The sequence below is a fragment of the Dendropsophus ebraccatus genome, chromosome 9, assembly GCF_027789765.1.
Source record: "Dendropsophus ebraccatus isolate aDenEbr1 chromosome 9, aDenEbr1.pat, whole genome shotgun sequence".
Taxonomy (NCBI): domain Eukaryota; kingdom Metazoa; phylum Chordata; class Amphibia; order Anura; family Hylidae; genus Dendropsophus; species Dendropsophus ebraccatus.
In genome coordinates this window covers 121,143,480-121,159,907 of record NC_091462.1, presented here as the reverse complement: position 1 = coordinate 121,159,907, position 16,428 = coordinate 121,143,480, and the positions used below count along the sequence as shown (strand labels likewise).

Below are 16,428 nucleotides of genomic sequence, written 5' to 3'. Positions count from 1 at the left end.
CAGCTGTCAGTCAGTGTCTCTGCTCCCCGGCCTCCTGCTCGCTCAGCTCTCACACAGTGTCTCTGCTGCCCGGCCTCCTGCTCGCTCAGCTGTCAGTCAGTGTCTCTGCTGCCCGGCCTCCTGCTCGCTCAGCTGTCAGTCAGTGTCTCTGCTCCCCGGCCTCCTGCTCGCTCAGCTCTCACACAGTGTCTCTGCTGCCCGGCATCCTGCTCGCTCAGCTGTCAGTCAGTGTCCCTGCTGCCCGGCCTTCTGCTCGCTCAGCTGTCAGTCAGTGTCTCTGCTGCCCGGCCTCATGCTCACTCAGCTGTCAGTCAGTGTCTCTGCTGCCCGGCCTCCTGCTCTCTCAGCTGTCAGTCAGTGTCTCTGCTGCCGGCCTCCTGCTCGCTCAGCTGTCAGTCAGTGTCCCGCTGCCCGGCCTCCTGCTCGCTCAGCTGTCAGTCAGTGTCCCTGCTGCCCGGCCTCCTGCTCGCTCAGCTGTCAGTCAGGGTCTCTGCTGCCCGGCCTCCTGCTCGCTCAGCTGTCAGTCAGTGTCTCTGCTGCTCGGCCTCCTGTTTGCTCTGCTGTCAGTCAGTGTCTCTGCTGCTCGGCCTCCTGTTTGCTCTGCTGTCAGTCAGTGTCTCTGCTGCTCGGCCTCCTGTTTGCTCTGCTGTTAGTCAGTGTCTCTGCTGCTCGGCCTCCTGTTTGCTCTGCTGTCAGTCAGTGTCTCTGCTGCTCGGCCTCCTGTTTGCTCTGCTGTCAGTCAGTGTCTCTGCTGCTCGGCCTCCTGTTTGCTCTGCTGTCAGTCAATGTCTCTGCTGCTCGGCCTCCTGTTTGCTCTGCTGTCAGTCAGTGTCTTTGCTGCCCGGCCTCCTGTTTGCTCTGCTGTCAGTCAGTGTCTCTGCTGCCCGGCCTCCTGTTTGCTCTGCTGTCAGTCAGTGTCTCTGCTGCCCGGCCTCCTGCTCGCTCTGCTGTCAGTCAGTGTCTCTGCTGCCCGGCCTCCTGCTCGCTCAGCTGTCAGTCAGTGTCTCTGCTGCCCGGCCTCCTGTTTGCTCTGCTGTCAGTCAGTGTCTCTGCTGCTCGGCCTCCTGTTTGCTCTGCTGTCAGTCAGTGTCTCTGCTGCCCGGCCTCCTGCTCGCTCAGCTGTCAGTCAGTGTCTCTGCTGCCCGGCCTCCAGTTTGCTCTGCTGTCAGTCAGTGTCTCTGCTGCTCGGCCTCCTGTTTGCTCTGCTGTCAGTCAATGTCTCTGCTGCCCGGCCTCCTGCTCGCTCAGCCAGGGGCGTAACTAGGATTCATGGGGCCCCCCCAACATGTTACCTGTACCGGCCATATGGTGCTGTCCCCCCACCTTCAGCAGCTCTGAGACGCTGTGCCCTGGGGTGAGGGGTAGCAGGCCGCTCGGAGTCCCTGCTGGTTGGGGCGGCTCTGAGACACCTGCAAGGTGCGGGCTGCTTTAAGACGCTGAGGGAAGCTGAGTGACCCCATTATACAGGATGCTGGGAGGCTGAGTGACCCCATTATACAGGATGCCAGGGAGGCTGAGTGACCCCATTATACAGGATGCCAGGGAAGCTGAGTGACCCCATTATACAGGATGCTGGGAAGCTGAGTGACCCCATTATACAGGATGCCAGGGAAGCTGAGTGACCCCATTATACAGGATGTCAGGGAAGCTGAGTGACCCCATTATACAGGATGCCAGGGAAGCTGAGTGACTCCATTATACAGGATGCTGGGAGGCTGAGTGACCCCATTATACAGGATGCCAGGGAAGCTGAGTGACCCCATTATACAGGATGCCAGGGAAGCTGAGTGACCCCATTATACAGGATGCTGGGAAGCTGAGTGACCCCATTATACAGGATACCAGGGAAGCTGAGTGACCCCATTATACAGGATGCCAGGGAAGCTGAGTGACCCCCATTATACAGGATGCCAGGGAAGCTGAGTGACCCCATTATACAGGATGCCAGGGAAGCTGGGTGACCCCATTATACAGGATGCTAGGGAAGCTGAGTGACCCCATTATACAGAATGCTGGGAGGCTGAGTGACCCCATTATACAGGATGCTGGGAAGCTGGTGACCCCATTATACAGGATGCCAGGGAAGCTGAGTGACCCCATTATACAGGATGCCAGGGAGGGTAAGAGACCCCATTATACAGGATGCCAGGGAAGCTTAGTGACCCCATTATACAGGATGCTGGGAGGCTGAGTAACCCCATTATACAGGATGCCAGGGAAGCTGAGTGACCCCATTATACAGGATGCTGGGAAGCTGAGTGACCCCATTATACAGGATGCCAGGGAGGGTAAGAGACCCCATTATACAGGATGCCAGGGAGGGTAAGAGACCCCATTATACAGGATGCCAGGGAAGCTGAGTGACCCCATTATACAGGATGCTAGGGAAGCTGAGTGACCCCATTATACAGGATGCCAGGGAAGCTGAGTGACCCCATTATACAGGATGCTAGGGAAGCTGAGTGACCCCATTATACAGGATGCTAGGGAAGCTGAGTGACCCCATTATACAGGATGCTAGGGATGCTGAGTGACCCCATTATACAGAATGCCAGAGAAGCTGAGTGACCCCATTATACAGGATGCTAGGGAAGCTGAGTGACCCCATTATACAGGATGCTGGGAAGCTTAGTGACCCCATTATACAGAATGCTGGGAGGCTGAGTGACCCCATTATACAGGATGCCAGGGAAGCTGAGTGACCCCATTATACAGGATACCAGGGAAGCTGGTGACCCCATTATACAGGATGCCAGGGAAGCTGAGTGACCCCATTATACAGGATGCCAGGGAAGCTGGTGACCCCATTATACAGGATGCCAGGGAAGCTGGTGACCCCCATTATACAGGATGCCAGGGAGGGTAAGAGACCCCATTATACAGGATGCCAGGGAAGCTGAGTGACCCCATTATACAGGATGCCAGGGAGGGTAAGAGACCCCATTATACAGAATGCTGGGAGGCTGAGTGACCCCATTATACAGGATGCCAGGGAAGCTGAGTGACCCCATTATACAGGATGCCAGGGAGGGTAAGAGACCCCATTATACAGGATGCCAGGGAAGCTGAGTGACCCCATTATACAGGATGCCAGGGAGGGTAAGAGACCCCATTATACAGGATGCCAGGGAAGCTGAGTGACCCCATTATACAGGATGCTGGGAAACCTGAGTGACCCCCATTATACAGAATGCTGGGAGGCTGAGTGACCCCCATTATACAGGATGCCAGGGAGGGTAAGAGACCCCATTATACAGGATGCCAGGGAAGCTGGTGACCCCATTATACAGAATGCTGGGAGGCTGAGTGACCCCATTATACAGGATGCCAGGGAAGCTGGTGACTTCCAGCTGGTAGTGATAGTTACCATCTTCCTGCTGTGTCTCCTCCTCAGGCCATGTGCGATGAGCGAATATCCCACCCGCGGTGGGCGCTGGGGGGCGAGGTTTGCCGCAATGGGGGCAGGGCTTATCGGAACGTCCCAGGACTGTTCCACTTGTAGAGAGGGGGACACTGGTGCAGGATGCTCTGAGCCTGTGTCCGGGGGAGGTGCGGAGGTGTTTAAGAGGGGATTGCAGACGCTCCCTTCTGCGTCTCTGACAGGGTGCTTTACTATCAGTAGTGTAGCTACCTTGAAGACAGGGGAGACGGGCCAGGCCGGTCCCCTGCAGTGCGGCGCCCCGTAGCAACTGCCTTCCCTGCCTTCATGGTAGCTACGCCACTGCGCTCAGCTGTCAGTCAGTGTCTCTGCTGCCCGTCCTCCTGCTCGCTCAGCTGTCAGTCAGTGTCTCTGCTGCCCGGCCTCCTGCTCGCTTAGCTGTCAGTCAGTGTCTCTGCTGCCCGGCCTCCTGCTCGCTCAGCTGTCAGTCAGTGTCTCTGCTGCCCGGCCTCCTGCCCGCTCAGCAGTCAGTTTCTCTGCTGCCCGGCCTCCTGCCCGCTCAGCTGTCAGTGTCTCTGCTGCCCGGCCTCTTGCCCGCTCAGCTGTCAGTGTCTCTGCTGCCCGGCCTCCTGCCCGCTCAGCTGTCAGTGTCTCTGCTGCCCGGCCTCCTGCCCGTTTAGCTGTCAGTGTCTCTGCTGCCCGGCCTCCTGCTCGCTCAGCTGTCAGTGTCTCTGCTGCCCGGCCTCCTGCCCGTTTAGCTGTCAGTGTCTCTGCTGCCCGGCCTCCTGCCCGCTCAGCAGTCAGTTTCTCTGCTGCCCGGCCTCCTGCCCGCTCAGCTGTCAGTGTCTCTGCTGCCCGGCCTCCTGCCCGTTTAGCTGTCAGTGTCTCTGCTGCCCGGCCTCCTGCCCGTTTAGCTGTCAGTGTCTCTGCTGCCCGGCCTCCTGCTCGCTCAGCTGTCAGTCAGTGTCCTGGGTTATTTTAACCCTTTGATGCACGGCTCACATCCTCAGTCCTGTTCATCCATCATTTTAGCAGTATAGTAAGTTGGAGTCTACTTCAGTGATCCACCACTACCACTTTCATTGTACTTTTTGATACAGCGGCAGAACTAGCGGTGAAGGTGGGAGGCGTAAGTGGTTGTGGTGCTAGAAACAGGCCTGGCAATAGGGTAGAGCTGCCTGTAAGGTCCGGGCTGTGTGTTTACTACCCAGCCTGCAGTCCTAGAATGGGTAACACAGCTCCGCACTAGACAGTAGCCAAACTCAAAGCCATCAACTAGACATCACCATTCTGTAGCAAGAGAAGACACTGCCCCTTCTCCTGTTGTCAGTGTGCCCCTGATATTTGGGGAGCCATGCTCCCAAGATCTTTTGGCAAGCCTAGAGCTCCCCTTGCAGTCTCAGCCAAGGTCTAGGTCCATGAAAATGAAAGGAAAATGTTCTGCCTGCCAGCTGAGGTCGGCTAGGACCAGGGTAGGGTAGGAAGGTATCACCAGCCCCTGGAGGTGGCAAAGAAAGATTCATACACTATGATGATGATGATGTCGCAGACCGCATCTAGGTCAAAAGGCAGGATCATCATTATCAGGGGAGGAAGTGGTCGCTGGGCCGTCAACTAATCGTGGTGGCAAAAATGGAAGTTCAACAAGCCAGAAGGGAAAGATACAGCAGCAGTTATTGGTCAGTAATGGCAGTACTCCAGGCATCAGCGGCAACAACCAGCCCCCAGTATGCCCACCAACTGCTACCAGTATGCCCACCAACTGCCACCAGGAGCCAATAATGTCCCACCAGTATGCCCACCAACTGCCACCAGGAGCCAATAATGTCCCACCAGTATGCCCACCAACTGCCACCAGGAGCCAATAATGCCCCCACCAGTATGCCCACCGACCAGCCCGCCGTATGCCCACCAACTGCCACCAGTATGCCCACCAACTGCCACCAGGAGCCAATAATGCCCCCACCAGTATGCCCACCGACCAGCCCGCCGTATGCCCACCAACTGCCACCAGTATGCCCACCAACTGCCACCAGGAGCCAATAATGCCCCCACCAGTATGCCCACCGACCAGCCCGCCGTATGCCCACCAACTGCCACCAGTATGCGCACCAACTGCCACCAGTATGCCCACCAACTGCCACCAGTATGCGCACCAACTGCCACCAGTATGCTCACCAACTGCCACCAGTATGCCCACCAACTGCCACCAGGAGCCAATAATGTCCCACCAGTATGCCCACCAACCAGCCCCCAGTATGCCCACCAACTGCCACCAGTATGCGCACCAACTGCCACCAGTATGCCCACCAACTGCCACCAGTATGTGCACCAACTGCCACCAGTATGCTCACCAACTGCCACCAGTATGCCCACCAACTGCCACCAAGAGCCAATAATGTCCCACCAGTATGCCCACCAACCAGCCCCCAGTATTCCCACCAACTGCCACCAGTATGCTCACCAACTGCCACCAGTATGCCCACCAACTGCCACCAGGAGCCAATAATGTCCCACCAGTATGCCCACCAACTGCCACCAGGAGCCAATAATGTCCCACCAGTATGCCCACCAACTGCCACCAGGAGCCAATAATGCCCCCACCAGTATGCCCACCAACCAGCCCCCAGAATGCCCACCAACTGCCACCAGGAGCCAATAATGTCCCACCAGTATGCCCACCAACCAGCCCCCAGTATGCCCACCAACTGCCACCAGTATGCGCACCAACTGCCACCAGTATGCCCACCAACTGCCACCAGGAGCCAATAATGTCCCACCAGTATGCCCACCAACTGCCACCAGGAGCCAATAATGTCCCACCAGTATGCCCACCAACTGCCACCAGGAGCCAATAATGCCCCCACCAGTATGCCCACCAACCAGCCCCCAGTATGCCCACCAACTGCCACCAGGAGCCAATAATGTCCCACCAGTATGCCCACCAACCAGCCCCCAGTATGCCCACCAACTGCCACCAGTATGCGCACCAACTGCCACCAGTATGCCCACCAACTGCCACCAGTATGTGCACCAACTGCCACCAGTATGCTCACCAACTGCCACCAGTATGCCCACCAACTGCCACCAAGAGCCAATAATGTCCCACCAGTATGCCCACCAACCAGCCCCCAGTATGCCCACCAACTGCCACCAGTATGCTCACCAACTGCCACCAGTATGCCCACCAACTGCCACCAGGAGCCAATAATGCCCCCACCAGTATGCCCACCAACCAGCCCCCAGTATGCCCACCAACTGCCACCAGTATGCGCACCAACTGCCACCAGTATGCCCACCAACTGCCACCAGTATGCGCACCAACTGCCACCAGTATGCTCACCAACTGCCACCAGTATGCCCACCAACTGCCACCAAGAGCCAATAATGTCCCACCAGTATGCCCACCAACCAGCCCCCAGTATGCCCACCAACTGCCACCAGTATGCGCACCAACTGCCACCAGTATGCCCACCAACTGCCACCAGTATGCGCACCCACTGCCACCAGTATGCTCACCAACTGCGACCAGTATGCCCACCAACTGCCACCAGGAGCCAATAATGTCCCACCAGTATGCCCACCAACCAGCCCCCAGTATGCCCACCAACTGCCACCAGTATGCCCACCAACTGCCACCAGTATGCCCACCAACTGCCACCAGGAGCCAATAATGTCCCACCAGTATGCCCACCAACTGCCACCAGGAGCCAATAATGTCCCACCAGTATGCCCACCAACTGCCACCAGGAGCCAATAATGCCCCCACCAGTATGCCCACCAACCAGCCCCCAGAATGCCCACCAACTGCCACCAGGAGCCAATAATGTCCCACCAGTATGCCCACCAACCAGCCCCCAGTATGCCCACCAACTGCCACCAGTATGCGCACCAACTGCCACCAGTATGCCCACCAACTGCCACCAGTATGTGCACCAACTGCCACCAGTATGCTCACCAACTGCCACCAGTATGCCCACCAACTGCCACCAAGAGCCAATAATGTCCCACCAGTATGCCCACCAACCAGCCCCCAGTATGCCCACCAACTGCCACCAGTATGCTCACCAACTGCCACCAGTATGCCCACCAACTGCCACCAGGAGCCAATAATGCCCCCACCAGTATGCCCACCAACCAGCCCCCAGTATGCCCACCAACTGCCACCAGTATGCTCACCAACTGCCACCAGTATGCCCACCAACTGCCACCAGTATGCGCACCAACTGCCACCAGTATGCTCACCAACTGCCACCAGTATGCCCACCAACTGCCACCAGGAGCCAATAATGTCCCACCAGTATGCCCACCAACCAGCCCCCAGTATGCCCACCAACTGCCACCAGTATGCGCACCAACTGCCACCAGTATGCCCACCAACTGCCACCAGTATGCGCACCCACTGCCACCAGTATGCTCACCAACTGCCACCAGTATGCCCACCAACTGCCACCAGGAGCCAATAATGTCCCACCAGTATGCCCACCAACGGCCACCAGGAGCCAATAATGTCCCACCAGTATGCCCACCAACTGCCACCAGTATGCCCACCAACGGCCACCAGGAGCCAATAATGTCCTACCAGTGTGCGGCAGCCATAACAATGCAGCTGGTCTAGGAGACAGCTTCTGCCTCCACCTCACAGCCTGGCTTGTCCTGCTATTGTTATGGGACTCTTAAAAAAAGAAACCGGATCGGTTTTTAAAAGCGTTGGGTCTAATTTTCGTTTTTTATCGGACAACCTTTTCCATTATCCAGCTCTTGCCGTCCTGCGCCCAATATACCCAGAGGAGGGGGCTGTGATTATTATCCCTGGTGGATATCGGGAGTGGCTGCTGTGCCACCCTCTGCGGTGAAGATGCGACCACTGCGCCAAAGATTGCGCTTTTGGCATTAAGTCCGTGCCTGGTTTTGTTATGTCCTCTGCTTGTCTTTTGTGATCCGGTCCATGTTTTCTCAGTTTTCCCTGCACTTTCCTTGTTGTGGTCTGTTCACTAATTGTGTCTGCTGTGGTGTGATTGACAGGTCTCTTCACCTCTGGATTTCTTGTGTGTTTCTCCTGCTCCACCTATCCGCTTGGAGTCCGGGACTTCTGATCCCTTATAAGCTTCTCCCTCCCTTCACTCTGAGCTCTTGATAGTTTTGCAGCTTGTCTGTCTGCTAGATCCGGCCTTTGTGATTTTGTCTGTATTCCTAGTTCCTGATCTCTTTGCTTTGCTTCAGTGTTCTCCTTAGTCCTCAGTTTTCCTTGCGTAGTGCTCAGTTCTTCTTGCTTTATCTCTGGCTTTGGCTTCACTGTTCTGGCTTTGGCTTCACCGTTACCTGGTTGCATCTCTGGCTTTCGTCCTCCGTTCGTTTGGTCCTCTGTTCCTTGCTTCTTTCTTGGTCCTGTCCTTCTGTGTGTCTTTGTGACTTTGCTTTGTCTGCTGTCATTGTACCTTGTTCGTCTGTACTGTGTCTTGTCTGTGTTCACACTTATTTGAGTGCAGGGATCGTCGCCCAGTTGCGGACTGGTTGTTTAGGACCTGCACTGCAAGTAGGTAGGGAGAGTGTGGGGGGTCTTAGCTATAGGGCCCACTGTGTGTCCTGTGTGTCTTTGTTCCCGGGGGCCCTGACCGCTGCGCTCTGTTACGCTAATACCAGAGTTGCGTCCTCGCTATGGAGCGCTGCCTATTTCTCTCTGTAGTGTAAGGGTGAGTTTTGCTGGAAAAGTGAAAACACAGAACGCCTCCACCTTATCACTCAGCAGAACCAGTATGTAAATACCACTTTGTGGCTACGTGTACCAGCAGGAAGCACACCCTGGGCGGCTGTCAGGATTCACCAGCAGTTGTCAGTCCCATCCACCTCTAGCATCGGTCAAACACCACCAGCCCTAAGACAGCAATCCCTGCCGCTGTACTGTGCCTGCGCGGTGTAGTAGAGCAGCCTCTTCTCCTGCTGTACTGTGCCTGTGCGGTGTAGTAGAACAGCCTCTTCTCCTGCTGTACTGTGCCTGTGCGGTGTAGTACAGCAGCCTCTTCTCCCTCTGTACTGTGCGGTGTAGTAGAACAGCCTCTTCTCCCGCTGTACTGTGCCTGTGCGGTGTAGTAGAGCAGCCTCTTCTCCTGCTGTACTGTGCCTGTGCGGTGTAGTAGAGCAGCCTCTTCTCCTGCTGTACTGTGCCTGTGCGGTGTAGTAGAACAGCCTCTTCTCCTGCTGTACTGTGCCTGTGCGGTGTAGTACAGCAGCCTCTTCTCCCTCTGTACTGTGCGGTGTAGTAGAACAGCCTCTTCTCCTGCTGTACTGTGCCTGTGCGGTGTAGTACAGCAGCCTCTTCTCCCTCTGTACTGTGCCTGTGTGGTGTAGTAGAACAGCCTCTTCTCCCGCTGTACTGTGCCTGTGCGGTGTAGTACAGCAGCCTCTTCTCCCTCTGTACTGTGCCTGTGTGGTGTAGTAGAACAGCCTCTTCTCCCGCTGTACTGTGCCTGTGTGGTGTAGTAGAACAGCCTCTTTTCCCTCTGTACTGTGCCTGTGCGGTGTAGTAGAGCAGCCTCTTCTCCCGCTGTACTGTGCCTGTGCGGTGTAGTAGAGCAGCCTCTTTTCCCTCTGTACTGTGCCTGTGCGGTGTAGTAGAGCAGCCTCTTTTCCCTCTGTACTGTGCCTGTGCGGTGTAGTAGAGCAGCCTCTTTTCCCTCTGTACTGTGCCTGTGCGGTGTAGTAGAACAGCCTCTTCTCCCGCTGTACTGTGCCTGTGCGGTGTAGTAGAGCAGCCTCTTCTCCCGCTGTACTGTGCCTGTGCGGTGTAGTAGAGCAGCCTCTTCTCCCGCTGTACTGTGCCTGTGCGGTGTAGTAGAGCAGCCTCTTCTCCCGCTGTACTGTGCCTATGCGGTGTAGTAGAGCAGCCTCTTCTCCCGCTGTACTGTGCCTGTGCGGTGTAGTAGAGCAGCCTCTTCTCCCGCTGTACTGTGCCTATGCGGTGTAGTAGAGCAGCCTCTTCTCCCGCTGTACTGTGCCTGTGCGGTGTAGTAGAGCAGCCTCTTCTCCCTCTGTACTGTGCCTGTGCGGTGTAGTACAGCAGCCTCTTCTCCCTCTGTACTGTGCGGTGTAGTACAGCAGCCTCTTCTCCCTCTGTACTGTGCGGTGTAGTAGAGCAGCCTCTTTTCCCTCTGTACTGTGCCTGTGCAGTGTAGTAGAGCAGCCTCTTCTCCCGCTGTACTGTGCCTGTGCGGTGTAGTAGAGCAGCCTCTTCTCCCGCTGTACTGTGCCTGTGCGCTGTCAATCACACCTAGAGGGACGTGAATACAGCGCTGGAACCCGCTCAGGACCGTGACTACATACGTCCAGATGACCACTTGGCTGCAATTAGCAGACAGCACAGGACTTAATAAAAGTAAGATTGCAGCTTAATCAGGCAGTCCAAGAAGGTGCTACTACTACTCCAACCATCCACTGGCTGTTCTAGGATCTACAGGATTTGGGTAAGTAACTGGTTGTGTGATAGAAAACAGAGGGTGGTCATTGATGGAACATATTCAGAGTGGGTTTTAGTTACTAGTGGGGTACCACAGGGGTCAGTGTAGGGTCACAGTTACTAGTGGGGTACCACAGGGGTCAGTGTTGGGTCCACTTCTTTTTAATATTTTTATTAATGATCTTGTAGAGGGGCTACAGAGTAGAATCTCCATTTTTGCAGATGATACTAAACTGGGTAAAGTAATCAGTACAGAGGAGGATAATATCATATTACAGAGGGATTTGGAGAAGCTAGAGGCTTGGGCGGAGAAATGGCAGATGAAGTTTAATGTGGATAAATGTAAGGTTATGCATTTGGGCCATAGAAATAATAAGTACAGTTATGTGCTAAATAATAAAACACTGGGTAACACTGCTGCCGAAAAGGACCTGGGGGTATTGGTGGACAGTAACCTCATCTATAGTGATCAGTGCCAGGCAGCAGCTGCCAAGGCTAATAAAATAATGGGAGGCATCAAAAGAGGTCGAGATGCTAAAGATGAGAACATAGTTTTGCCTCTTTATAAATCACTGGTCAGACCACACATGGTATATACTGTGTACAGCATCGGGCACTGGTATATAAGGAGGACACAGCTGAGCTGGAGCAGGTGCAGAGGAGGGCAACAAAGGTCACTAAGGGAATGGGTGGGTTACAGGACCAGGACAGGTTATCACGCTTGGGGTTATTTACGCTAGAAAAAAGACGTCTTAGGGGCGATCTGATCACAATGTACAAATATATGAATGGACAGTACAGAGATCTTTGTAGGGGTCTCCTTACTCCTAGGTCTGTAACCATGACAAGGGGGCGTCCTCTACGTCTAGAGGAAAGAAGATTTTATCATCAGCATCAACGCGGGTTCTTTACTGTACGAGCGGTAAGACTGTGGAACTCTCTGCCACATGATGTTGTCATGGCCGATTCATTATATAAGTACAGGGGAGGCCTGGATGATTTTCTTGAACAATATAATATTACAAGTTATGGGCATTAGATTTCTGGTGATACGTTGATCCGGGGATTATTCTGGTTGCCATTGCAGTCGGGGGGGGGGGGGGGAGTTTCTCCCTGTGGTGGGGCGTTTGTCTTCTGCCCCATAGGGGTTTTTCGCCTTCCTGGATCAACACAGTAGGATTTTCCTAGGTTGAACCTGATGGACTCTTGTCTTCTTTCGACCTTATTTACTATGTTACTATGTTACAGGGTCCAAGAAGGTGCTGCTGCTGCTACTACTACTCCCACCATCCACTGGCTGTTCTAGGATTTACAGAGTCCAAGAAAGTGCTACTACTACTCCCACCATCCAGTGAGTGGGTGAGTACTGCTTCAGTGTTCTGTCCTCGGCCCTCTATGGTCACGGCCATCTTCCAGCTGTGGGGTCATGGCTCTTCCTGCCCCTCTCGCCCTCCAGCAGTAATACTCTGTAAGGCCTTGTGCACACTATTATTAGTACAGGCTTTTCGCTGCGCTTTATTATGGGGTTTTGCCACTAAATCCCTTTTTAATGTCTGGAACAAACAGAACTGCTCCTATTCCCTTGAAGTGCAGCTGGTTGTGTGAGCGGCAATGAGGCGGCAGTCGGTTGTGTGAGCGGCAATGAGGGGGCAGTCGGTTGTGTGAGCGGCAATGAGGGGGCAGTCGGTTGTGTGAGCGGCAATGAGGGGGCAGTCGGTTGTGTGAGCGGCAATGAGGCGGCAGTCGGTTACCTGCTGTAATGCACTTCGTTTTACATAAAGGTTCAGTTTGGATCAATTTGAATTTCATGACACAAATAAGCAAATTGGCTGAAGCAAATATCATCAAACTTCCCTCATGTCTCCTTCAGATACTTACTGAGTCGCCATAGATGCGGATGGAGCCGACATTGGTGGCACCTACAGCAGTGAGGGAGAAGAAGCCAAAGAGCCACTGTCCGCTGAGGACCACCCGCTCATTCTGACAGAAGAGTCCGGGGACCCACCGAGCAACATGGGGGCTGACCGAGAGCAAGGAGCCTAGAGAGAGCATAAAGGGTTAACCCCATCATATATCATATACCTGTAGGGATCAGGATACAGGGGTAACCCCAGCATATATAATATAGTATATACCTGTAGGGATCAGGATACAGGGGGATTCCCATCATATATAATATAGTATATACCTGTAGAGATCAGGATACAGGGGTAACCCCATCATATATAATATAGTATATACCTGTAGGGATCAGGATACAGGGGTAACCCCATCATATAAAATATAGTATATACCTGTAGGGATCAGGATACAGGGGTAACCCCAGCATATATAATATAGTATATACCTGTAGGGATCAGGATACAGGGGGATTCCCATCATATATAATATAGTATATACCTGTAGAGATCAGGATACAGGGGTAACCCCATCATATATAATATAGTATATACCTGTAGGGATCAGGATACAGGGGTAACCCCATCATATAAAATATAGTATATACCTGTAGGGATCAGGATACAGGGGTAACCGCATCATATATAATATAGTATATACCTGTAGGGATCAGGATACAGGGGGATCCCCATCATATATAATATAGTATATACCTGTAGGGGTCAGGATAGAGGGACCGTAACCCCATCATATATAATATAGTATATACCTGTAGGGATCAGGATACAGGGGGATTCCCATCATATATAATATAGTATATACCTGTAGGGATCAGGATACAGGGGGATTCCCATCATATATAATATAGTATATACCTGTAGGGATCAGGATACAGGGGTAACCCCATCATATATAATATAGTATATACCTGTAGGGATCAGGATAGAGGGGGATCCCCATTATATATAATATAGTATATACCTGTAGGGATCAGGATACAGGGGTAACCCCATCATATATAATATAGTATATACCTGTAGGGATCAGGATACAGGGGGATTCCCATCATATATAATATAGTATATACCTGTAGGGATCAGGATACAGGTGTAACCCCATCATATATAATATAGTATATACCTGTAGGGATCAGGATACAGGGGTAACCCCATCATATATAATATAGTATATACCTGTAGGGATCAGGATACAGGGGTTACCCCATCATATATAATATAGTATATACCTGTAGGGATCAGGATACAGGGGTAACCCCATCATATATAATATAGTATATACCTGTAGGGATCAGTATACAGGGGGATTCCCATCATATATAATATAGTATATACCTGTAGGGATCAGGACACAGGGGATCCCCATCATATATAATATAGTATATACCTGTAGGGATCAGGACAGAGGACAGGACTGTATCTCTGCGGAGCGTTATTGCTGTGCGGCTGATTTCCTGTGTGTTGTTTTGCTGTGTGTGAACACTGGTTTATCTCACCCTGGTTTGGAGATGCACCCGATGTCCTCTGCTGAGTTCTGTCCGGCAATGTCAGGGTTAATCTGTGTTTTGGTTCTGCTGTGACTGACAGGTCTCCCTACCCCAGTCTGTGCTCGGAGATCAGGGGGGGGGGGGGGGGTCATTACATCCTGGACCCCCGGCCTCCTATATAACTACCCCAGTCTGTGCTCGGAGATCAGGGGGGGGGGGGGGGGGGCCCATTACATCCTGGACCCCCGGCCTCCTATATAACTACCCCAGTCTGTGCTCGGAGATCGGGGGGGGGGGGGTCCCATTACATCCTGGACCCCCGGCCTCCTATATAACTACCCCAGTCTGTGCTCGGAGATCAGGGGGGGGGGGGGGGGGTCCCATTACATCCTGGACCCCCGGCCTCCTATATAACTACCCCAGTCTGTGCTCGGAGATCAGGGGGGGGAGGGGTCATTACATCCTGGACCCCCGGCCTCCTATATAACTACCCCAGTCTGTGCTCGGAGATCAGGGGGGGGGGGGGGGGTCATTACATCCTGGACCCCCGGCCTCCTATATAACTACCCCAGTCTGTGCTCGGAGATCAGGGGGGGGGGGTCCCATTACATCCTGGACCCCCGGCCTCCTATATAACTACCCCAGTCTGTGCTCGGAGATCAGGGGGGGGGGGGTCCCATTACATCCTGGACCCCCGGCCTCCTATATAACTACCCCAGTCTGTGCTCGGAGATCAGGGGGGGGGGGGGGTCATTATGTCCTGGACCCCCGGCCTCCTATATAACTACCCCAGTCTGTGCTCGGAGATCAGGGGGGGGGGGGGGTCCCATTACATCCTGGACCCCGGCCTCCTATATAACTACCCCAGTCTGTGCTCGGAGATCAGGGGGGGAGGGGTCATTACATCCTGGACCCCCGGCCTCCTATATAACTACCCCAGTCTGTGCTCGGAGATCAGGGGGGGGGGTCCCATTACATCCTGGACCCCCGGCCTCCTATATAACTACCCCAGTCTGTGCTCGGAGATCAGGGGTGGGGGGGGGGGGGGGGGGGGTCATTACATCCTGGACCCCCGGCCTCCTATATAACTACCCCAGTCTGTGCTCAGAGATCAGGGGGGGGGGGTCATTATGTCCTGGACCCCCGGCCTCCTATATAACTACCCCAGTCTGTGCTCAGAGATCAGGGGGGGGGGGGGGGTCCCATTACATCCTGGACCCCCGGCCTCCTATCTAACTACCCCAGTCTGTGCTCGGAGATCAGGGGGGGGAGGGTCATTACATCCTGGACCCCCGGCCTCCTATATAACTACCCCAGTCTGTGCTCGGAGATCAGGGGGGGGGGGTCATTACATCCTGGACCCCCGGCCTCCTATATAACTACCCCAGTCTGTGCTCGGAGATCAGGGGGGGGGGGGGGGTCCCATTATATCCTGGACCCCCGGCCTCCTATATAACAACCCCAGTCTGTGCTCGGAGATCAGGGGGGGGGGGGGGGGGTCATTAACATCCTGGACCCCGGCCTTCTATATAACTACCCCAGTCTGTGCTCGGAGATCAGGGGGGGGGGGGGGGTCATTACATCCTGGACCCCCGGCCTCCTATATAACTACCCCAGTCTGTGCTCGGAGATCAGGGGGGGGGGGGGTCATTACATCCTGGACCCCCGGCCTCCTATATAACTACCCCAGTCTGTGCTCGGAGATCAGGGGGGGGGGGTCATTACATCCTGGACCCCCGGCCTTCTATATAACTACCCCAGTCTGTGCTCGGAGATCAGGGGGGGGGGGGTCATTACATCCTGGACCCCCGGCCATCCTATATAACTACCCCAGTCTGTGCTCGGAGATCAGGGGGGGGGGGGGGTCATTACAATCCTGGGACCCCCGGCCTCCTATATAACTACCCCAGTCTGTGCTCAGAGATCAGGGGGGGGGGTACCATTATATCCTGGACCCCCGGCCTCCTATATAACTACCCCAGTCTGTGCTCGGAGAGCAGGGGGGGGGGGGGGGGTCATTACATCCTGGACCCCCGGCCTCCTATATAACTACCCCAGTCTGTGCTCGGAGAATCAGGGGGGGGGGGGGGGTCATTACATTCCTGTACCCCCGGCCTCCTATATAACTACCCCAGTTCTGTGCTCGGAGATCAGGGGGGGGGGGGGTCATTACATCCTGGACCCCGGCCTCCT

The 16,428-nt window shown here is 54.4% G+C and overlaps 1 protein-coding gene across 2 annotated transcripts in view; it reads right to left on the bottom strand.

The window, feature by feature from the left end:
• Positions 1-16,428, bottom strand: part of LOC138801701 (phosphatidylserine decarboxylase proenzyme, mitochondrial-like) — a 112,853-nt gene that overhangs the window by 3,389 nt on the left and 93,036 nt on the right. For both annotated transcript variants that reach the window (XM_069984779.1, XM_069984778.1), the window contains exon 7: positions 12,711-12,871. In XM_069984779.1, the coding sequence (XP_069840880.1) occupies positions 12,711-12,871 (161 nt within the window). The remainder of the gene's footprint in view (positions 1-12,710; positions 12,872-16,428) is intronic.